Source organism: Mycteria americana, chromosome Z, assembly GCF_035582795.1.
Source record: "Mycteria americana isolate JAX WOST 10 ecotype Jacksonville Zoo and Gardens chromosome Z, USCA_MyAme_1.0, whole genome shotgun sequence".
Classification (NCBI taxonomy): domain Eukaryota; kingdom Metazoa; phylum Chordata; class Aves; order Ciconiiformes; family Ciconiidae; genus Mycteria; species Mycteria americana.
This window is the reverse complement of record NC_134396.1, coordinates 23,807,250-23,832,057: the sequence shown is the minus strand read 5'-3', so window position 1 is coordinate 23,832,057 and position 24,808 is coordinate 23,807,250. Positions and strand designations below refer to the sequence as shown.

Sequence of the window (24,808 nt, the reverse complement as noted above, 5' to 3'; positions counted from 1 at the left end):
ACCAATCAGAAATACTGATAAGCTCTCAGCATCATAGATGCACATCACAGATATTCCAGCTACTCTCACGTTTCAATAAAAAGCTTTGAAAAAATTTCGAGTTCTTAACAGGTCATTAATTCTGTGCCATTAATGCAGGAAATGAATGTGAATCACAATCCTACTATAAATGAAATAAACCATATGCCTTTTTTTTAAAAAGCACCATTAGAGAGACAATAAAACTAGTTAATGCTTATTGAAATATTTTCAGAATTTTTAAAAATTATTTTTACAGAAAAGTACATAAACTGTACACAGCTTTTTCACACATACATAGAGAAGGAAGCTTTCTGGTCACACAAATGCCTCAGATGGGGAGCCCTGAAGGCCCACAGACCAGTCATGAAGATAAAGGAAGAAACACCTTGTATTGGGTTTGCATAGCAAGGTTTTGGTAGTGGGGGGGGGCTACAGGGGTGGTTTCTGTGAGAAGCTGCTAGAAGCTTCCGCCATGACCAATAGAGCCAATGCCAGCCGGCTCCAAGACAGATCTGTTGCTGGCCAAAGCTGAGCCCGTCAGTGACGGTGGTAGCACCTCTGTGATAACATCTTTAAGAACAGGAAAAAACTGCTGCGCAACAGCAGCTGGAGGAGAGAAGTGAGAATATGTGAGAGAAACAACTCTGCAGACACCAAGGTCAGTGAAGGAGGAGGAGAAGGTGCTCCAGGCACCAGAGCAGAGATTCACCTGCAGCCCTCCGCAAAGTTGAGCCTGGGAGAAGGGAGAGGTGGGGGGAAAGTGTTTTTAAGATTTGGCTTTAATTCTCATTACCCTACTCTGATTTGATTGGCAATAAATTAAACTAATTTCCCTGAGTCGAGCCTGTTTTGCCCATGACAGTAATTGGGGAGTGATCTCACCCTGTCCTTATCTCAACCCACAAGCCTTTTGTCACGTTTTCTCCCCCTGTCCAGTTGAGGAGGGGGAGTGACAGAGCGGCTTGGTGGGCACTTGGTGTCCAGCCAAGGTCAACCCACCAGACACCTATGTGACAGTTATACCTGCTGGAAAGCCTGACTCAGGTGCAATGCTAGAGTTCAAACTGAAACAATTTAACTTTTTACATTCATGTATAAAATACTTTTAAGATCTTCTTCCAATAATTTTAAACAGCAAAAGCAATGACATTAATTTTGTCCCAATACTCATTTTCTGTGTATCATCATTCCTTCAGAGCATTTTGAAGCCTTTTTCAATGTGTTGGTCACTGGCAGACAGCTTACCATGGCAGCATGGAAACAGTATGCTCGATAGCTAAAACCACAGTCAGGTTTAAGAAAAGAACCAAAACTGCGGTTAATAAAGAAAAGAAAAGAACCAAACTGTGTTATCAGAAATCGCCCTCAGCTATAAACGCGTATCTCTATTTCAGCCCATGCACAGAGCTTTGAATGCAAAAGACCTTTGGAGTTGCGATACACCGCTTATACCGCTGAAATGCATTTAGTTTTACCTCATGCTTAATTAACATGGTAATTGGTTATACAATACTACAAATACCACAGCAATCACACAGTCTGCTCAAAGCAACACCTATTTGAAAAAACAGCAAGAAAAGTAAACAGACCAGATTCTTGCTGTCTTGTTTGTGAATGGTGACAATTCTTCTCTCACTGGAGCCTTCTTGGCTTGCTTGTTTAATGCTGACATCAATGATATCAGGAAAATCACAGTATGTTTGTAAATCCTGCAATAAATATTAGTTACATAATGTCAGTAATAACAAATAGCAACTAAAAAACCCCACCTATTTGCAGCATTAGAATTCCTACAACTCTGAACTTGTAAGGTAGCAACAAAGAGGATCATAAAACCTTGAACATGCCATTACAAATAAAGACAGGAGGTTTGTGTTTATGGGACCACCACTAGGAGCATCAATTAAAAAATGCACAAAGATCCAGGAACCGTGAATGGAAATATCCATATATAGGTTCGGGTTTTTTAATTGTAGATATTTCTTTGCTCTGTAGTATTTTGTGAGGATTAACAATGGAACATTTTGATTAATCTTTGGGGAGTGATTTTTTTTTTTGAGAACTTACTATTAGCATCCTGATTAAAGAGGTTTAGAAAGCCTGTTAACAATCCAAAATGTCATGGCTTTGTTCAGAGTGATAGAAGCTGCAAAATCTGCTACCAAAGACATGGATGTAGTATGAATTAAGAAAGGTCTAAGAGAAGGTTCTGCCATCATCCATGGTCATCACTGACTAGGTAACTTGAAGCACCGATCCTAATTACATGGGAAATCCAAGACATTTTCCTTTGATAGCAAGTTCAGGTAGTTTTTGATACTATGATATTCTGTACCACTTCTCTCAGTCTTTCACAAGTCAAATTACAATGTCATATAAATCATACTTTGTTTTGTTTTCTGTAGAACTTCAGATGCTAAGTAACATCCTTAAATAAAGGTAGATTTATCTATCTAAAATTATTCTTCCAAAGCAAATAGATTTTATTCAAGTCAGAATACCCCATTTATATGGCTGCAAGCATATCCTAATATAGGAACAGGTGTAATAATCAAGGCTGTAAGACTCTGGGTATCAGCTAGAATAAATCAGAATCAGCTCAAATGCACTGAAATCCCTGAAGCTCTAGTTGTTCATCTGGTTCTTGGAAATGTGAACTGGCAAAACAAATTTCTTCACAATCTACCCCACATATGTCATTCCTGCTTTCAAAAAAGAAAAAATTTTGTTTCAATTCAATATCCTAATACAGTTCATCAGTATAGTTTGCTGAAACAAGAGTCATGATCTCATTTACAAGCAGCCTTATTCATTTATTAAGTTTTCATAGCTAATTTTATAAACAGGTTCTGTACCAGTGAAAATATATGCAGCCTACACCGTGTCTCTGTCAGTAAGTGGGATGATAATATCATTAATTATGAAAAAATAATTTGGCAATCTCTATAGGAAATCCAATCAGTTTAAACACTACTCTTACTAAAGGCTTGGTTGCCAAGCCCAAACAGCATAGTATGCATAAATTTTGTACATCTAAAACTAGAAATTGCAAAATCCGACATTTATGTTAGCTCCTGCCAGAACAACTGGCACTTACAGGCAACTTAGGAAAGGCAGAGGGCTGATACAGAACAACTATGAATGAGGTAACTGGACCTAACGTTAATCTACAAATATTCTAAGAAAAGCACACTTAAAAAATCTGGGTATCTAATCAGATTTTCTTTTTTTGTTAAGTATTACCAAAACCCAGCATTTTTACAAATCATTATAGCACACTGTAAAAATACAGCCTTTTGTAGTTTGGTCTTGACTGCTATATATTATGCATCACAACTACCAAACTAACTGATGCAATTATTTTGGAAAACTTACATGTGCTCCACTTTGCCTTTAATTTTACCTTTGAAAAATTCCCACACTCTCAATATATACTATGCGTTTGTATCAGATTCTGGTAAATTTGAGAAAATGAATAGTCATGCTGGGAAATCACACACAAAAGAAATAATACTGATAAATAAAAATGCAACAGCATATGATTACTAGCACTTATTGGAACCATTTAGCATCTAATTCCTGAACAAAGAGTATATGGACTCCGCAGTCACAGAAATGTTACTTTACATCTGCTAGCTCAGACACTGGTAGGAGTCTAACTGCAGCAGGAAAGAGGTATAGGGAAATTTACCTGGGTTTTGGAGTCCTTAAAACCCTGCTTTCAAAGAGAATTTGAGGATTTGTGCATTTTACTTATAGCTGGGGCCAGGGTCATTACTTTTCCACACTGATTTTTTTTTTACAGTAATGAAGGTCCAACACTGAATTTTTCATTTGTCAAGCACAAAAGTATTATATGTTAAGTACTGACTTTCTTCTAATACTTCAATAACAAACTAATTTTAAAGTCCTGCACTAAGTCAATACATTTCTGTAAGCCTCAGCCTTACAGAAATTGTATCATCACTGTGAAGTAAAATTTACCTACCAAATTTACCTGGGGTAAATCAGAACTTCTCGCATAAGCTAATCACTCTGCTACATGATAAACTGCACAATCATTAAAATAATAAAAGAAATTACCTGCTCTGCCAGTCTCTCACAGTCTTTAAGTTTTCCTCTTGAGCACTGAATTCCACCATTTCCAGTTATTACAATGGTTGCAAAACTTTCCTCTCCAGAAGGATCTCCACCAGGTTCTTTTACTTCAAAAACCTCTGAATAGAAGGCAGACTGAAGGGTTTCCAGATTTATAAGATACTTAAGTTTCAAGTTTCTGGCAGTAGCTTTGCATTGGCCAAACTGTTGTATAAATTTGCGGAACCTGTACCTTATTCTTTTTCGTGTCAAAATGTGGTAGTCTTGGATTTTTGCTCGCACACATTTAGGTAAAAACATTTTGTAGCTGTGAACACATAACCAGCAAAAAAACTACTAACTTTATCCATTAAATCCAGCAAAGATAATTAGTTCTCTGCTAAACAAGTCAACATGAAAATATCTTTTCCTCTAAATGTAACCTTATTCTTTAAACTGTAGGATAACGAGGGTCCTTTCTTCAATCTGTAGTATGTTCTTTCAAATACAGCCCTGTTTTTTCTTCCATTTTCCTTTTTTTCCCCTCACTCAGTTTCAACACACGTTACATAATGCATTTTCCATAAATCCAGACATGTCTGTTCTAGTCATTACTGAAGTTTTGAGGTAAGGCAGAAGTTACACAGTTGCTTTGTTTGGTGTAGAAGTTGGAAAGAGGATACTGCATGGATAGAGGACAGATCTGGCTGAAAATATAGGTGGTAGAATACAACATTGTGGTTGGTCCTCACTGAAGTTCCGATATGTGCTGGTTTTGGCTAGGATAGAATTTTCTTCATAGTAGCTAGTATGGGGCTATGTTTTGGATTTGTGCTGGAAACAGTGTTGATTACACAGGGATGCTTTAGTTATTGCTGAGCAGTGCTTACACAGAGTCCAGGCCTTTTCTGCTTCTCACCCCACCCCACCAGCGAGTAGGCTGGGGGTGCACAAGGAGTTGGGAGGCGACAGCTGGGACAGCTGACCCCAACTGACCAAAGGGCTATTCCATACCATATGACGTCATGCTCAGCATATAAAGCTGAGGGAAGAAGAAGGAAGGGAGGGGATGTTCGGAGTGATAGCATTTGTCTTCCCAAGTAACTGTTACGCATGATGGAGCCCTGCTTTCCTGGAGATGGCTGAACACCTGCCCACTGATGGGAAGGAGTGAATGAATTCCTCATTTTGCCTATGTGCGCGGCTTTGCTTTACCTCTTAAACTGTCTTTACCTCAACCCACGTGTTTTCCCACTTTGACCCTTCTGATTCTCTCCCCCCATCCCAACCTGGGGGGGGTGGTGAGTGAATGGCTGGTGATGCTTAGTTGCCAGCTGGGATCAAACCACAACACTGTATCACAGTCCATATTCTATCAAGGGGCAAAAGAGTAGTTTGTCACCTGCAATCAGCTGGCCAATTCATTGTCTCATTCTGTTTTTCAATTCTCCTGCTAGGTTGCATTGAAAGACAAACATCAAGCGTTAAGTACTAAGCAGGGACAGAATTAACTCAGCTGGAGTGGAAACCGATCAGGTTGATAAACCAAAGTGAATCGATAAACTCAAGGAAGTTTAGCAGAGATCTGCCCAAGATGGTTAAGAGCCTGGAGCACGTGACATGACAGAAGAGATGTAAGGGAGCTTGATTTGTTCAACCTGGAGAAAAGAAGGCTCAAGTAGGGTGTTCTACTAATTGCCTTTAACAAACAGATGGTTATGGAAAAGACGGAGTTAGACTCTTCTCAGACACGCACAGTGAAAGGACGAGAGGCAACAGACACACAGTATCACAGAGGATACTGATTAGATACGGAGAAAATCTTCCTCAATGAGGGTGATCATACACAGGACAAAGCTGCCCAGAGATATGGTAGAATCTCCATCCCTGGACATGTTCAAAACTTGACTGGATGAGGCCCTGAGTAACTTCATCTAACTTTGAAGTTGGCCCTGATCTGAACAGGGGGTTGGATCTGATGACTTCCAGACATCTCTCCCAACTCAAATTATTGCTTACATCCTTTCCCACATATGAGTAGCTGCTGTCTTACCTCTTATTAAGAGAGCCAAATCTATGTACCCAAAACCACGAAAGACCATCATGATACAAACTTTCTATTAATACCTAGTTTACACTATAGGTAAGTTTATGGAATCATTATGCTAGAATAAATCAACTGCCAACAGCTGAACATCTCCTCCCAGATGCTAACGTGCAAAAATACTGTTTTTAGAGATCAGATAGATGTGATAACAGTTACAAAGTACAGAGTCACCTGACTGAATTGTAAATAGCCAGTGGTGTTTGGTCCTTTTCTTTGGCCACTCTCATCATATCCAGAACAGCCATTCCGAGGCATTCTTCTTGTGTTTCATGAGTAACAGGCATCTGTATCCATCCACTCAGAAAATCATCTCGCCACTGAGAAAGAAGAATGCAAGAAAGTAAATTAAAACTGTAGCACTGCTGCTCATGAACAAAAGTTTTTTTGGGTGTGGTTTGTTTGTCTGTTTGTTGGAGCAGTTGTTATTTGGGGGGGACTGGATAAGACTGCATTATTTAAATTAACCCCTTCATCCACATAAAGCCACACGTGTTCATAATGGATTCCTGCTACCATCCTGCTTAGAAACATGGTTTTAAAAATATTTTTGTTTCAAATCTCAAAAAGGTCCATATGGGGAGGATGTTCTACATTGTGTCAGTCCAAAATGAAAGTCACACTGAAAGGCTTCCACATGGTAGTGGCACAAGAAAGGAGCTAAACACTCTCACTGCCCTCCCCACAACTGCCACTCGAGCTTCACCTTTCCAAATACACAATATGACATGGAATTTAATTTTCATCTTGGGTGCGCTTCAAGCTGTCAAAAGAGCCTAGACAGTTACTATCAGAAGACGTGAAAGGGATAATACTAACAACCTTTACCAATCTGCATTAAAAAATAATTAAGCACATCATACCTGTGCAAATAGGTAAGACATGACAAGATCATCAAGAACAGGGCTTTCTGCACCTCGAAGAATGCCATACCGATATGCTCTGCTGGTGCCATTACAATACCAGTGAGGAAAATAAAACCTGTTAGGAAATATTTAAGTAAACATCAATAAACAGATACTTTCGCATACCAACACCAGGCATTATCGCTTTCATAGAGATGTAATTAGTGTTGGTTGGTTTGGAGGACCAATATGAAACTCCAATTAGTCAATGGAAGGCTTTGGATCCAGTTCTTGGGTGTCTGAAAGTACTACAACATTTAAGCAGGGTGATAACCTGTACTGGTAAGAATGAAAAACTCTGCAAAGTTATCCTCACTAATCAGAATATAGAGAATTTTGTATTATTGTATTCCAGTTTGCTTTGAGACAGTTCCTAAAGCAACACTCAGGCCACATTATACAATGTAAATAAACAAAATCTTTTACATAAGAAAAACTGTGACTGTAGCTTTAGTCATCCACATTCAAAAATCAGGTTAGAGAAAAATGGTTCTATTGCAGACATATGCCTGAGCACATGTCTATTAATAGGATAATTACTCTGCATTTCAGAACTGCCACTGATTTCAAATAGGCATGCACAAAGGACATGAGGTGTATCATTATTAAGAAAAATACTATTTTTACTTCTGCTATATTTTTTATTGTTTGTTTCTTCAATCCAACACGGTAAACATATGGTATATAGACAATTGATAAAATATGTTATTCAAACCTGCTCCAGTAATTTTGATTCTTTTATCTATCTCTTATCAAGATATCACCAACAATCTGTCCATAACTTCTTAGAGAAACTATAGTTCAACTAAATATCTTATTGGTTGTGTTTTCTCACATAGTTTTGTTTCACCATGAAAAGTGCATAACATTTGATTTATATTACCTTATCCGATAAATTAGGATGAGTCTGGTTGTTTCATCTACATGGAAGATGTGATTTGGAGGATACCACATTCTCTCTGTTTCACTCATGAGTGCAAACATGTTATGATACACTGGCATGATACCTAAGCAAAGAACAGAGAAGCAAACATTTATAGGAAATTGTTTTCACAAAGAATCAACCTTATTAAAAAAAATATTATGGGTTAAAAGTAGCAGATTGGCACATGTCCTCCAACTACTCATTGCACTGCTCTATCACTGTCAACAGCATTGCAATCATCACCCCATAACCTGTAGACTGGTTTTGCTGGTTTATTTTCTCATTCTTCCTTTATGTTCTCTGACTGCAGACTGTGTTCACTTGTTATCCTACACTTCACCGTTAGATTACAAGATTTTCTCTGTGTGGCATTTAACACAATGGCTTCTTAGCCTCTCAGTTTAGCAACAGCAACAACAGTACATTACCTTTTTCTTTATCTTTTCCAAAAACAGAGCTAGGCATGGATTTTAAGATTTTAGACCGATAGAAAATTAAAAGTAAAGCAATACAAAGGAAGTCATTATGACTAGGACAAACACCTGCCATTTACATTCTAGTAGCTCAGTTGAGAACAAAACCAACCATGTATTGTTAATTAAACAAAACTGGAAAATATTTTTTCCCCCTCAACAATTCAGGATTGTTTTAATGAGAATTGACTGACAAGTAATCCTACTTAATCACAAACCATGGAAATCAGTTGAGCACCAACTCTTCAGCAGCACCAGAATTTTAATTTGGCTTTGGAGCTCCCAGCTGAAGGTACAGCCTAACATAAGACAGATGCCACAGCACTGTACTATGCTGCAGTGTTATGCATCCATGCGATGCCAGTGCTACAATTTGGAAAACAAGTTAAATGCCTGAGAATTGACAGCACAAAAGGATGAACTTCAACCACTGACAAACATATTCTTAAGACAGGAAGAGATACAGGTCTAGAGGTCAGAGCACAGGATGAAAATTACAGTGTGAAAGTCACAGTAGGTCATAATGAAAGAAAACTATGTTTACATTAAAGCAAGACACTTTGAGGGAAGAAGGAAAAAATATTGAAAAAATAACAGATAGAGACAACAAAAGTAACTTAAAATTATGTTAAGAGACAAAATAATTCTGGGAAAAGGCAAAGTACTCACAACCCTCCCCAAAGAGTTAGAATGAAATCATAGAAATTCACATAAGAAACCAGGAGGGGGGGGGGGACGGGACACCATATTTTTTTCTTCCTGTTCCAAACAACATCTAGATAACTACTGAAGCAGGCAGACCCAAATTTCTTTCATCACATCTTAAGTTCATGTAAGACAATAAGTTAGAAACAACTAATCAACTCCATATATAAAACTGCATAAGCTTGTGGAACAAAAAGTAATTAAGTCTTAAAACAAAACTAGCTTAAATTTTTTACAAAATGGGGTTTGTCTCTGTAGGGAGCCAGTAAGAGGGCTAAGAACAAGAGGTCTATTGTGCAGAAATCAGATTAAACTGCTGAAATCTACAAGCTAATCATCTGACACTTGTTTAAACTCAAGCTCACAAAAATATACCAGAACTACAGGTCCTAACGCATGATTTTCTATGAAAAGGAGTCATAGACTTACAGGAAACTACAGAAATTGAAAGAATTATGTAAAGTAACCAAAGAGAAACCAAAACTAAACAAAACCCCCAAAGGAATAACCCTGAAGGGATTAGTAACTGAAGGATTGGCTGTAAATCTAGATGTTGCAAATTTATGGTACAGTAAGATGTATTTGATCCATCAGAGATTTGAGAAATATCAAATTAACTCCACAAAATGAAGTTAAAAAGAAACGTATCCCACACAGCCAAACATAGCTCTCATTTGATGTGTGAAGTGGGATAACTAGATTATGTTACAGATCAGTTGTCTATAGAGCAGTAACAACTGACTTAGCAGTTTTAAGGCTCTGTGGTGCCTGTATCCCAGATAATTTCAGATCAATTACAGTGTAATTCACGTGAATCACCAGCTTTTTTCAGGATTCTAGCCAGATGCTAAACACCATTCAAGGCAATGCTGAATATATACCTAGTCTTACTAATACATTTCTCCTAACTATTAAAAATCCCATGTAAGCACACTGAACAAGAAAAAATTTCCAAGTCATGTTCTTAAATTCAAATGTTAAGCTGCCGTATTTCACCAAATACATTTCACCAGATACCACCACGCTGCCCCGCCTCTCAAAAAAACCAAATCAAAACAAAAAAACCCCATAGATATTTCAATTCAGATCATATCATTGCCATTCTGAAACTTTAACTGAGCAAGGAACATGACTTTGGAATTCCCCCTACAAATCAGAAATGTTGGCATTAACAGAAAAGATTAAAGAAAAAATCCTCTTTGCTGTCTTCTTATGTATGAAAAGTAAACTGTGCACTCATCCATCCCTCATACTTGAGCATTTGTAATTCTCAATGGTAACTTGTACCTTTCACTGCCAGCGCTCAGTACAGACCGTACGTGTTTTTCAAGAAAAGGAGTTACGCTTTTTTTCCTTTTTTCTCCCCCTTAAGAATTGTGCATTTGTGCCAGAATATTGCTACACTTGAAAAAGTTCTACGATTATACAAGTAGAACAAATCCCCTTATTAGACTCTTGAAAATTGTCCACAAATTCTGACGAAAGCAGAGAGGGCCAGAGACATCTCTTTTCACGTAATTCTTACAAGCACTATTAATTGCAGGGACTTTTCAAATGAATGTTAACTGCAGGATTTAAGTGTTTTCTCCAGGAACAATGAAACCCAAAAGACTGGGGGTGGGGATGGAGCTGTTGGGGGGTGGGGAATCAAAGTCTTCCGATGAAGCCTAGACGTGTCAACTATAGTGAAAACTTCTGAGAAATGTATTTTCAACACAAGTAAAATCAGAAAAGCTGTTCACAATGGGTACTGAAAAACCTCCCCTGGATTTCTGCACCAGACTAACCATGCTATCAAATCAATCAGTGGTTAATTAGGAGAGGAAACTGATTCAGACATAATAAAGCAGAATTGTTCTCAACTTTGCCTCTCCAGCAAAGGCTATTAAATAAATTTTCTGGACTATTGCAAAGACAAAAACATGACTATCTCTTGGCAAGTATTTTATTTAGTATGTAAGGCTAAATAAAGGAGCTTCATCATACTATACGGACTGTCAAGTAAAATTATGAAAGGCTGTAACACAGCAGAAGTTTATTCCTCAAACTTCTACCTCAAGCCTAAAAAATGAATGATTTACATAGTAGTTTCTTCCCTTCCTCATTATGATTTTAGAGCTCCACATCCAGACAAGTCACACTACTTCATTTACCCTGAAGCAGCTAAGGAAATACAGTTTTTCTGTATTTCCTCCTTTGTTGGCATTAGGTACCCTTTCACGCATACAGTATGTTTTCATTTGGTAATGTGCCTCTGTAAAGAAAAAATAAAAACCAGAAACTGTAAATCACAAAAAGCCATGAAACCACTATGAAATGTGGAAGCCATGTGTAGACTACAGTAGAAATAGTGTCTTATGAAACTGTCAATTCAAGCATATTAATAAATATTTCCTTTATTAAAAGGAAATTCCAAATTCCTTTCTTGGCAAAACAGAATTGCCCAGAGTTCTGACTAACCCATTCCTCACCTTGTGGGGGTGGGGGTGTTGGGTGTGGATTTTCAGGAAAGGCTATCACTTAAGAATAAAACCAAAACAGACACCGCCCCCCTTCTCCCCCTCAAAAAAAAAATCAAACGAAAAACCCCGCAAACCCCACAATGGGCAGTTATAATCAATGATAACTCTGAGCCATGTGAATTCTGGAAATTCAGCATGTTAAGGATAAATCTGCTTAAAATTCTCTGGCTACTAACAAAGAATCTCCTCTGAGCCATAGAAGCAAAGAGGTACTACAGATCACAATCATCACATTATGCAACACGGTCACTCCCTTGAAAATGTTGAATTGACTGCAGACACTGTCAGTGCTTAGTCACATTAAATGTTTTCAAACAGTGTTTTTACTTTGGTATAAATAAAAATTCTCTGCTATCTTATGGCTTTCCAGGAGGCACTGGCAGTTTTCAAGGAAAGTACCATGCAGCTTCCAATCTACCTGCAATTCAGATGGGTGAGAATTAAAAGGTTCCTAGGTGGAGTTTCAGCATATCAACATTAAAAAAAAACAAAAACAAAACCACACAATCCAACAAATTCAAGGTCTTTTGTTAACTGCTAGCTACCTGTAACTGAGCAACCCAGTCAGGAATATCAAACTGGGTCCCTCTTGGGATTCTAGTTCCATTAAAAAGTTGAGATTTCAGGGTTTAATGATCCTAACAGAAGAGGAGGGGGGGAAATCAGAACAAAAGCCTACCAGAATGTAGGTAAAGTCAGATACGTCCTACAGAAATGTAGGGTTCCTATACACCGGGGGACAAGACATGGCGGAAATGCAAGATGCTGAACAAAACTATGCCCCTTGGTTGACCTTGCCAAAACATTTTTCAGTGTGCTATTTAAATGTTACAGTCACATTTAAAGTCACTAGCTCTGCATACTTTACTACTAATTTATTAAGATTTTCAAGAACATGGCACAAATTTATTTGGCTAACACTAAAGCTATGCTCTGCTTATAATTGTAGCTGTTTTAACTGTGATTTACAAACTCATTTGCCTAGTGTAATGTAAAAATATCTTCGCTTTGTTAACTTTAATTTAGTAATGATCTGGATTATACATACAAGTGATGCATGTATTTTTTTACTCATATTATTCCGCCGATGGAATAAATCAACAAATTTTTAGTTTAAAAATCAAAATAAAATTATTTTTCCATGTAATAGTGGTCTTGTGTATAATGTATTATTCTGGTAAGTTACAGTGTACAATCCATCGTTGGTTTTCCTTGTTGTTTTTTGTTTGTTTGTTTGTTTGTTTTTAATTACTTTATCTGACAATAAAAACTCTTAAATCCACTTACAAGAGACTGGGTGTATCTTATTGCAAAATTATTGGTATAGTGTAGTTACACTAATATAGTATATAAAACATCCTTCTTTCTGTATACAAATAAATACATCCAAGATTCAAATTCAAAGACTTCAGACGTTCCCAGTAGTCTGTATCTGATTTACCTACACCACAACAAAATTCAGTTCATGTTATTTTCAACTACACCTGCTAATTTTTAAACACAGATTTCTAGACTTTTTTCATAATTTACACTTTGAGTAAAACAAAAATTATAAATAAAGTTTATAGTTATTCTCTAAAGAATCACATTTATTTATTCTGTAAAGTATCACATCAAGCTTGCATTATCACTCTCTCCCATCAAAGCCAGTGGCTTTCCTGAACCATTACTACTACTTGTGTTCAAATGGCCTTTACTGCTTGATATTTTTATAAGCTGAATGTAAACACATTAAAAACAGCTTAAAAGAGATATTTCATTTAAGATTATTTGAAAGAGAGGAGAAAATGAAAGGGTTTAAGATAATGATTTGGGAAAGCAAGTCTCTGATACTAAATTTAGAAGACACACCTAACACAATCATTTCCAGCATCAGTTAGTTGCTCTAATACCACTTTCTCTCTTAGGCTGGGAGCAAAGGCTTTCCTTGGTTTTGGTGTAACATTTATAATTTTTTACATGGCAATTAACATACTAGTTAACATTCAAGAGCTGAACCACAACACTGACTAGTCAATTTAAGCCTTATTTCAAGACACTTCATTTTTTCCTGCATTTCTGGTTAGATCTTCAGTTTCATGTTCAGACAGTTTTCCATAAAAAAAAAAAGAATCTACAGAAAGTTTCATATTTATTATATTTTTTCCAAAAATGGAAAGTCATTTTTAAATAAAGTAAGGAAAGGCTTAGCTTCTGCATGCATGCCTCAAACTGGCATGCAACTACAAAATAAGACTTAGACTAATATTTATATATAGCCAATACATGCCATATACAACAGATCTAAAGTCAAGTCAGCACAGACTGGAAAACCTTCAATTGTTTGAACTGTGTAAAAGGCACATAACAAGACTGTCTCTGTGACTGCTGATGTTTGCCTAGATCCAATCCTGCTTGCCACCAGTAACAAACAGTCATACTTGGATGTAACCAGCTCTGCTATCAAGTGATCTAACAATTGCTCAGATCACAGAGAAAGTCATTAACAGCTACCAAGTTTGTTATATTTTGCACATGTCTACTACCTGAACCAGTCTCTTCTTTATGAAGTATTCTGATTCATAGCTAACTCCCGAAAGACGAGCCTTGCCAACATAAACATTATTTGGCTGTACAAGCTTTGCAGACCTACATGTTCTGCTGTACAACCACAAAACCTCCTAGAAAAAGCAGAAACTAATAAGAAGTGGTACCTCATGATTTAAGCACTAATAACTGTTATGAAAGAGAACAAAAACCTGCAGCCATCTCAGCCTTTTCCACCAATTTAGGAATAAATGAAGTTACAAATTCATTTGAGAAAAAGGTTGTACAATACTGCCATAGTAGCTGCCAGGCAGAAACCACTCTTCAGAGGACTTTGTCTACCTCAGCTCTATGAGGATAAAGGCTCAACATGATAAAACATTTTATTTATACAAGCAAGTGTAAATCACTACTGATATACTTTAGAAATCTGGTGAAGAATGCTGAAACAATAGAGACAAATATAAAAACAACTTAATAAGGAGTACTATTCATACAAAATTATTTTTAAAACAGTTAAGTATAAAAGAATACATCCAGGAGCTAGGTACTAGCCATACCAGCAAAACAGAAACTCGTTCTCCAGAAAGCTAGAAGCCTTGAGAAGGATTGGTGAGGTCTCACAAAACAAGCAATAGAGTATGAAGTTTTCAGATGACATCACAGGAAACAAGACTAATTGGATTTGTGGATTAGCAGGAACTGGATTTTGTATGTTTATCATGTGGGTGAGAAGAATATCATACATGGCTGAGGCTGCACATTTTCCTGGGAAACTGGAGATAGTGCAGATGACAGCCAAAAAATTAAAAGTTACGACATTCAAGCTAAAGAAATCAAACCATTTAAGTTTTATCAAAAAGAAGACCTAAAGATAACTTGATTATGGCACATAAATATCTCCCTAGGGTTGGTGATGGGGAAAGGTGAAGAAAAACATGACTTGAACAAACATTTGAAAACTGAAGCAAGGAAAATTCAAACGAGAGAAAAAGGAAGAAAAAAGTGGACAGACCAGCAGTAGCAGTAGAAACGGCTAATCAAACTACCAAGGCAGTTACTATTCCAGTGAATTCAGACTAGGTAGGGAGATTTTCTGGAAGGTGAGCTTTAACTAATTGACTCATTAGAAGGGTAACTGAAAAATCTGGGGTTTGATTCCCCCTTCCCCCCCCCGAGATGACTTGCTATTCCTCTATTACATAAATAAAAATCTAGTCAGTTAGGAAGCAAAGGAAGCAAGGAACCTGATGTCATGGTTGATGATACAGTATATTCTTTCAAAGACCACGTTATTCTGAACATACTGAATTTGATGGATGCAAGCCCTCAGTTTAATATCCTTGCAAGTTAGTACATGAATATCTAAGTTAAACAGTGAAGCATTTTTTTCCACCACTATCTAGTAAAATTGTTCTCTATTTCACTCCCTCAGCAATCTCAGTGGCTACAACAGTATTTATTTCCATTAAAAAAATTATTTAACTATCGCCTAATGTAAAAATTCAATACCACTTTAACACTCAGAGAGTGAAGAACCACCCCCCCCGCCTTATACACCTGTAAATGCTGTACCTGAGGGTCTGAACTAAGCTGACAAACCTAACAGAGGCAAAACTGAATCCCAAAAAACATGGGCACTAGTGCTAAGAAATCTATCCTTATTACAGAAATGAGTATGGGTGTATTTTTTAAAGTGGGGAGACAATACATTTTTTTTTCTTCAACTGGAGGAAAGAGACTACAGAACCTTAGGGACACAGTGGAAAACACCTGGAAGATCTTGATTTGAGTCACCATCAAAAAGATACCTTAACTTTGAGAACACTCCTAGGTCCATTTGTCAAACTCAGACCTACAAGGTCATTAGAGCAGCGGCATCTCATACAGCTGAAACTCTGCAAACCTCTAAATACCATACTACTTCCTCATGGTCTCCCAGAATGAATCCTGGGCAGTGATTCTGCTGAACTCATTTGTGCTTATCTGTCTAAAACTCTCATATTACATGAGGAGCAACTCTACAAACTCAGATGTTAGTCAGACTCTGCCATGCCTAAAGAACTCCAAGGAACAATGGGGGTTAAACCCAGAAGAATCTTTGTGAAACTAGCACATACAACCAAATTACCAACTCACAGCATGCAACTCAGTACAAGACATTTAACAGCACAGAAAAAACTGACACACCCCCAAAAGGTAAAGTCATTAAAACCGTACTTAAAACAGTATAGCAATCAAAAGACAAAATCATAAAAGTATAAGATGTTTGGAGATAATAAAATGTACAGTCAGCGAGCAGCTTCATTTTTGTGACCTACTGGAAAAGAAAGATTTGGAATTAGAACTCTTTCTTTTAAATTCCTTTGCACCTGAAATGTGGCACTTGGAAAGCTAAAAGACAAATCCAGCCTTGTACCACTGACAGCCCAAAAGAAGATATGGAGATACTCTGTGTACATGTGCATTGTGTGCACATGTGCCTGAGGAACAAAAAGTCAGTCAGTTTAATATCCGAAGTTCACTGGAATTAATTTTTTTTTTATTCACAAATTCAACCTACTTTTGCAATGAAAGAAAGACGCATGCACAAAATGCATGCTTCAATTATTTTACTACAGGTTTCACCACCTGTTCACGTTAAACTCTGGGTAAACGTAACAATTCAAAGGTGTTCTTCAATATAAACATGTTTTATTTATTTATTTCAAATATACTACCCCTGTCATTTACTCACTTTATTTCCTAAACGATTACGAAAAGCATTAACAACACACACACAAGCAGTCATGTTATATCTAATAGAACAGTTTCCATCTGCAAAGTGATTAAGCATTTATAATATACAATATACGCACAAATTCCAGGACCAATCCATTTTGCAGGGTTGTATCAGAGTGTAATTCAAGCTATTTCCAGCTCCTGCTGTGATTTAACTATCCAAACTATATCTCAGCTCAATGAAAGAAGAATTCCAGGTAAAGGATAGTATATCCTCAAATTATTTGAAAAAAGATAGCAACCACCCTATTATAATCTCAGTTTCACAACCATTCCAACAGGAACAGTTTTGCAGCCTGGTGCCGATTACTTCTGAAAGAACAGAGAGATTAGCATTTCAGTTAAAACGCCACCATTCTGATGAGCTCTGGATTATTAAAAACTTTCTTGCATTTCATTGAATTTCAATCATTCATTAGGAAAACCGTTACGTATATACTTACCACAGGCTTTACAGGCAACAGTGCAGATCTCTTCTGCAACATATTCTCCAGCTGGAAATTGAAGGTAATCTCCTCCTGTCTTCCCAGGAGAATGATAAAGGTACACTTGAAGCAATGGTTCTGTCTGCTTGGGTGCACTGGTATTCCCATGGATGTCACCATTCTGGTGGACAGTAGAAGTTGCTGTATCTTCCATATTTGTCATTGTAAGACAGGCCATTGTTTGTTTTGGTTCTGTTCAGAGCATTTGCCTAAAAGAAATGTAAGGAGTACTTCTTGACTAACTGTATTTGGTTTTGCTTGTAATACTCCTATTTAATGATAGCACTGTTCTGATTAAAAAAAAACCATTAAGAGCTAAGGACAAGAGAATGGCTTAGAAGGTTTATCAAAAGTTGAGTTTCTCTTTGATTTACTATATAGCCCTAGTCTGAAAAAAGACAGACACTATGAGAGGAAAAAACAAGATATTAATTGGGAGTCCAACTAGAGGATTTATTACCTCTCACTGGATTTTACAGTGTGTGCTCACCTGTCCAATTGAAACACGCTAGTTAAACCTGAAAGCCAAAATAATCCCTTTAACGACATCTGTGCAACTCATTATAATCCCAGTTTAAATGCAAAGATTGCACTGAGAACTTAGAAAACAACTAGCTAGGTCACAAACTGGCACTGATGAAGAGAAGGGTAGGAATAGCACCATTCAGATGAGTTTTAGTCTTAAACAGACACTGAAAAAGAAAACGTGCTAACTGAGGTGAGACTTTAAGTAAGCAGACTTGTTTTGTATCTACAAATGGAAGGACTTCCAAGACCTCCTCCTTTCAGAATAATCATTTAAGTCTATTCATAAGGAACTCAAGCTAAATAAATGTAATCAAAGAAAAAAAGAGACTAATAACTCAATATATAATGACATGTATATTTGATAATGAAAAAAGAAACAAGTTTAAAAAAAAAAAGTGAGATTGACAGCATATTCCAAAAGCCAGTCAAAGAATGTCTTTGCTCTTCTGTGACTCCATCATAATTTTAATTGGTATAATCCATGCTTATGATAAAAGCTTTGACCACAGTCTGTAAGGCTTGCTTTTATTAAAACTGATTCCAAATAACTACCACCTAGAATTCAGCATTTCATATTTTGAAAATGCAGAATAGGTCTAAACAAGCCACCAGCTATAAAGACTTGATTTTTTAGAGTTACAGAATGGCTTGGGATGCAATCAAGTCTCCCCGGGGCCTTCTTTTCTCCAGGCTGAACCACCCCAAGTCTCTCAGCCTTTCTTCATAGGAGAAGTGTTCCAGCCCTCTGATCATTTTTGTGGGCCTCCTCTGGACCGACTCCAACAGCTCCATGTCCTTCTTGTGCTGGGGAGCCCACAGCTGGACACAGTACTCCAGGTGGGGTCTCACAAGAGTAGAGTAGAGGGGGAGAATGACATCCCTTTACCTGCTGGCCACACTTCTTTTTATATGATCCAATTGGCTTTCTAGCACACATTGGCAATCCATGTCTCATTTTTCATCTACTAATATCCCCAAGTCCTTCTCTGCAGGGCACCTCTCAATCCATTCACCCCCCAGCCTGTACTGATACTGAGGATTGCTCCAACCCAGGTGCAGGACCTTGCACTTGGCCTTGTTGAACTTCATAAGGTTCACATGGGCCCACTCCTCAAGCCTGTCAAGGTCCCTCTGGATGGCATCCCTTCCCTGAAGCCCATCAGCTACACTACTCAGCTTGGTGTCATCCCCAAACTTGCTGAGGGTGCACTCAATCCCACTGTATGTCATTGACGCAGATATTGAACATGAAAATGTTACTGTTTAACTTCAAAATGTTTATTGTTTTGCATAGGCAGATGGGTGTTACATTCTTAAAGTGCAATTTTCAACAGCTTTTGTTTATATTGAAGTACATTGCTTTATCATAAAGGATCTGTTTGGAACATGATTTTTTTCAATTTTCTGCTCCTAACTACAATTACTGAGGAAAGGATGAGTGTATGATTATACATTTATGTGGGCTAAAGATGACTTGTGCTGCAGAAATGGATCACAACAGTTAAGTCAGCAGAAAAAAAGGCTAAACACCTTAAAGCAGGAAAACATTAACTTCATGAGCTATATGATAGACAAAAATATTCCATTACATATACAGGAAGATAAAACTATGCTACCATGATGGTAATTCTGGGGGGAAGAAAAAAAACAAAAAAGACACCATCACCAAGACAAAAGTGCATAATTTTATTTCCCAAACTAAGCAACACAAAAAGACACCACATCACTAGGAAACATCATTTTTAAAAGATTTCTTACTACCTCTGCCAACAATATTCAAAATGTCATGTTTGTGCTCTACCGCTTGCTTATCTGAAACATTCACAACCTTAATCTCCAGAAGAAGCCTTCTTTAATTACCATAGTCATTTTTCTAAAGTGGTCTAAAATTAACTCTCTGTTTAATACAAACCTTCACTTGAAATGGCAGATCCTTTCATCTTGGTCACTTGGTGTTATGTCTATGCAACACCGAATGGAAATATTGTTTATAGAACTAACTGAAAACCTGGCCAATTTCAAGAGAGAACTAAACAGACATGCTTGCGCCTAGCTCTTCTTCATAAAGTTTGTGTATTTACAAACACATTTGCCATTTCAAAAAAACTTCATCATTCCCTCCTTGTTTCTATATAAAAAGCTCCATAGACCAAGAAGGGAACCTTGTTTAATCATACCTAAGAATGTGAAGTATCAACAAAGTGCAGTAAAAAATGCAAAGGAAACACTGTAACAGAATACTCTACCTCCTCTGCTCCTTTTGTTGCATTAATTTCAAAGGTTCCATGCAACAATGTGAAAAATCTGCAGAGATAATATTTGTATATTTGTGTCATCACTTCAATTTAAATCATTTTCAAGTTTGTCTTTTATGTCTAAGTGCTGATGAAACAGGTGAAAGCAAAAAATATCCCTAAATCAGTTTTTTCAGTGAAAAATAGAAAACACATTTTCTTGGCCTTTGTCCTACACGTCCAAGTAAATCAGTTCTATGGACACAGCTTCACATGTGCAGTAATTGAAACACATGGTCACTACTCACCAGTGGTGTGAAAGGGATCATTAACAAAATTGCTTTCACCTGTATTTCTTAGCAGACAAGTCTTCAGTTGGACACATTTGGTTTTGCCTTCTTTGCTCCATCCAGAGACCATTGCACCAGCACAACAGAAACATTAAACATGGCAAAAAAATTTAATTGCTGTTCATCCAGAATATTTAAAATATGATCTATTCCTCTGACCATTGTAAAAGTTGAGCAATTTGAGACTAAATATACTGGGAGACATTAATCTACCTGTTTGCAGAACATATTTGAGTATCATTTTCTGGAGTATACAGAACAGATTTGTTATCATACTGTAATTGAAAAGAATTTCTGGGTTTGTGTAAAGAATGTAAATGTTCGTGTAAAGAATTCCTGTAGCTGTATAAAAACATTAATATACCCAGAATGGGACTTTTGTAGGTAAGTTATTCACAGTACCACAGAGGTATTTGTTTGCCCAAAAAGAGCTATGTGCCAGGTCCACACACATCTGAAAGTGGATCTCTGACATAATCAAGACTCAGTGAAAGTGAAAAACGGCCTGTCCATTTATACATGTAACAAGAATGTGTAGCAAAACCTGCACGGAATATAAACATCTTGATTTGGAGATCAAAGCTACTAACCATAAAAGATCTGATTCTGGTACTGATGAACAGAGGATTTGATCCAATAGGATTATTTTAATGTTCCTAATCTGGATAATATTTCAAGTTGCAGCTTCTAAAGGATAAGATTAATCATTCCCCATATTGCTCTAACCACAAGCACCAGCATCTACAATGCAACATGTTTACATGCAATTCTCTGTACCTCCAATGCACCTATAATTGAGCATTGATTTTATCAGCCACACTGGGCTGCACTAATTCATATGGCTCTTTTTACGTCAACCAGGAAGAAATTCATTAATGAGATTGAAAACCACCACTTATGCAAGAAATTTTAAATGTGGAGGACATACAAAATCCTCATGATTTAATAATATGCAGCATTCATAGCCCCATTCAGAACAGTATTTTTTTCTTCTTATGGACAATTTGAGCTATGGGCTCTACCACTTTTGTGAAATCTAAACTCTCTTCTTGAAAATAATCCTCCTCCACCTTCAGTTTATGTTTTGTCTTTTTTTTTTTTGGGTTTCTAGGGAAACCTCCAGGGCTATGATCTTAAGCCATACTACTTCAAACATACAACACTGGAGGTTCAAAAATCAGAGCATTCTCTCACTACAGATAAATCCCCAACTGTTAATTACCTTTTATCACTTGAGAAATATCTGTATGAAACATGAGAGTGATGAAGCCCTTTAAATAAGAACATCACAAGTCACCCACTTGCTGCTGATATCCACAGGAGGTCAGATAAAGCAGGCACACAAGCAGTGGTGGAACATAATGTATCTGCAATAAAAACACTTGATATTAAAAAAAAGGTAATGGCTGTGAACAATACATAATGCATCCTTATTTAAGAATTCACATCTGTGTTTAGCTTCTGATAGAGTGATCCACTCCTATCTCATTTGCCCAAATTCCTGTCTTCTTTGCCAAGAACTTTAAATTTAGATTTTTTTTAAATACAAAGTTTTTAAAAAAAATTTTTAGAAACACATTTTTGGTACTGTCAGAGACTGCTCCTCAGTTCTAGCAAGAAATTGGTGTATGAAATAGACACCTGACTTGAAATATAATTACCAATATTTTTTTTGCACTCACCATGTTTTTCTTTTCTGTGAATACAGAATCAGTTTAAGAACTTATCAATGGCATTACATGAAGAAAAAAGACACAAAAAAGGGAAAGTAATTACAAAGAGAGACATGTTGTGTTCACTTCATGTAGTAACACTCCCTGTAGCTGGAACAATGAATTCTACTTGAAAACTGACAACAGCCACCCATTTCAATTCAAGTGGAAGTTAACACGAAGTGTCTTGTAGCAGGAAGGACAAGGGCACACCCATCCTTGCTCTCTTTGCACAACATTTCTGTGGTTGCAAGAAAGACCATTTGAAAGCACTTAAACACAACTGCAGCTTCCTGCACCAGTGAAAAAATGATAATTTCCCTGTTGTGACTCTCCCAACATAGGAAAGGGACAGAGAAGCAAAAATGAATTTTAAAACTGAATAGAGGGAAAAAAATACAATGGAAGTTCCAAGGGGACAGAATTTAGAATGGGAGAACTCTGCAAGTTTTATATTTGATGATTCTTCAGACAGAAATCTCCCTGGACAGGAGAGAAAAGAAGGTCATCAACACTCATTTCCTCAGCACCACATGCTGTGTGTACTGAGTCTATCATCAATACCCTAAGAAAAGGAACCCATCCCAATGAGCAGTAAATTCAGCTTCTCTTGCCACAGAAAGACTGTTATGGCAATGATTAGTGTTTCTCCCCTTGCAATACTGGCTTTAGAGATAAGCAGTTTTGCCTTGTTTGGACAGCTGTGTATTTTGCATGCACCTCCAGGGATTCTCCTTCAAATGCTGTCTAGCCAGCCAATTAAGATCTGATCCAAAGTCCAGTAGAGTCAACGCAAGTTTTCCAGACCTGTATTACAGTGACGGAGGGGAAGAGGGGGGGTTGTCTGGGGCAGAGCAGTCAGTCTATCGCTGACCTACTGAGCATGCATTCCATGCACACTGATCTGAGGGCACCGGCTTCAAACAAAGCACAGAACCACCACCTGCTCATGCAGGTTTCAGACCGAGGGGCATTGCTGGGTATTCTAAATTATTTTCCATTTTAGAAGTACTGTTCCATGCTCAGAACTGACTTGGATTCATCATTCCCAGTCAGGGTCTTGACTTTGAGCAAAACTGCATGAAGATTTGCCTGACTGTAGTTAATTGTGTAGTTTTTCCATAAACTCCAGATCAATTGCATAACATCAGTAGCTATATGACACAGCTGCTGATGAACTGATGTGACATACCAGGTTAAGCTAAGAACTCAAGCCACTTCCACTCTCTGCCTTAGCAGAGCCCAGTAGACTAAGGATTGCAACATTTTGAATAAGCTCAGTGACACTGCAGCTTGCATTTCAAATGCAAAAATCAGATAAAGCAGCCTAATATCAAGTCTATCCTTCTTCACATGACAAACAGAAAAATGATTGCTTGCTTATGAAAGCGCAGCTCACAGCTCTGGACAAAAAGCAAGGAAATTTGGAGATGAAACACTCCAAGCTGAACAGTCTCATGGTGGTTACACTAACATATTTGTCTCCAGCGCGCTCTTTTTTTTCTTTTTTTTTTTTTTTTTTTAAGAGAGACTCAACCACTTTTTCTTCTGCACACATTTACAGCCATACCTATTTATAGGATCTTCATCAAGACCTTATAAAACTATTCAGTTTACATACTTTCAGGCTGAGTAAGTCTCATCTGACACAACTTGTTCTTTTAGCAGCAGAGTTGCAAAGAATGTTACCTACATTCCTGGCTGTACCAGCCTGACAGTGCACCATCTTGCCAGTGACCTAGCTCCCCCATTTCCTCTTCCCGCCCATTTGTTCAAGTCTACACCAGCTTACATTTCTAGCAGCTGCAAGGATTTAAATGCCCAATTCCAAAATGAACTTAGCGTCTAATGGAACTCAGTCAAAATAAATTAGTCCACCACCTCCAAGTTGCCATTACCTGCAAAGAACACAATACAGAATTTGTTATGCAGAGAAGGCTCTACAACCTGGAACAGTCACTTCTCAGCAAGCCTCCAGAATTCCTATAAATACAATTAGTTTTTATTGTGCCTGTGTCTCTGAGTACCTTGAATACTCAATTTACTAGCAAGAGAAGAGAAAGATCAAAATAGTATTTTCTATTGACAAGTAAGGCCTTGAAGACATAGGTTGTCTCCCAGCAAGTCAATATGTTTATTGCCAGAAGACTAGGACGTCTTACGTAAACTGAAGATGAGAAAAATGTGCAGACTTTCCATCTGCTTATACACCCAGAGAATCACAGAATCATAGAATCATTAAGGTTGGAAGAGACCTCCAAGATCACCCTGTCAACCCAACACCTCCATGCCTACTAAACCATGTCCCAAAGTGCCACATCTACATGTTTTTTTGAAATCCTCCAGGGATGGTGACTCCACCACCTCCCTGGGCAGCCTGGTCCAATGCTTGATAACCCTTTCAGTAAAGAAATTTCTCCTAATATCCAATCTAAACCTCTCCTGACACAACTTGAGGCC

General features: G+C 37.4%; 1 protein-coding gene across 6 annotated transcripts in view; it reads right to left on the bottom strand.

The window, feature by feature from the left end:
- The window catches only part of JAK2 (Janus kinase 2), a 94,726-nt gene that overhangs the window by 31,751 nt on the left and 38,167 nt on the right, over positions 1-24,808 (bottom strand). For 4 of the 6 annotated variants that reach the window (XM_075488660.1, XM_075488661.1, XM_075488658.1 and 1 more), the window contains 7 exons: positions 21,859-22,003; positions 17,483-17,733; positions 7,991-8,114; positions 7,066-7,183; positions 6,377-6,522; positions 4,105-4,426; positions 1,611-1,730 (listed from right to left, as the gene is read on the bottom strand). In XM_075488660.1, coding sequence (XP_075344775.1) covers positions 1,611-1,730; positions 4,105-4,426; positions 6,377-6,522; positions 7,066-7,183; positions 7,991-8,114; positions 17,483-17,702 — 1,050 coding nt within the window. In that variant the 5' untranslated portion in view covers positions 17,703-17,733; positions 21,859-22,003. Of the gene's footprint in view, positions 1-1,610; positions 1,731-4,104; positions 4,427-6,376; positions 6,523-7,065; positions 7,184-7,990; positions 8,115-17,482; positions 17,734-20,594; positions 20,685-21,858; positions 22,004-24,808 lie in introns of those variants that run through there. The other 2 variants (XM_075488662.1, XM_075488663.1) reach the window with 2 other exon arrangements.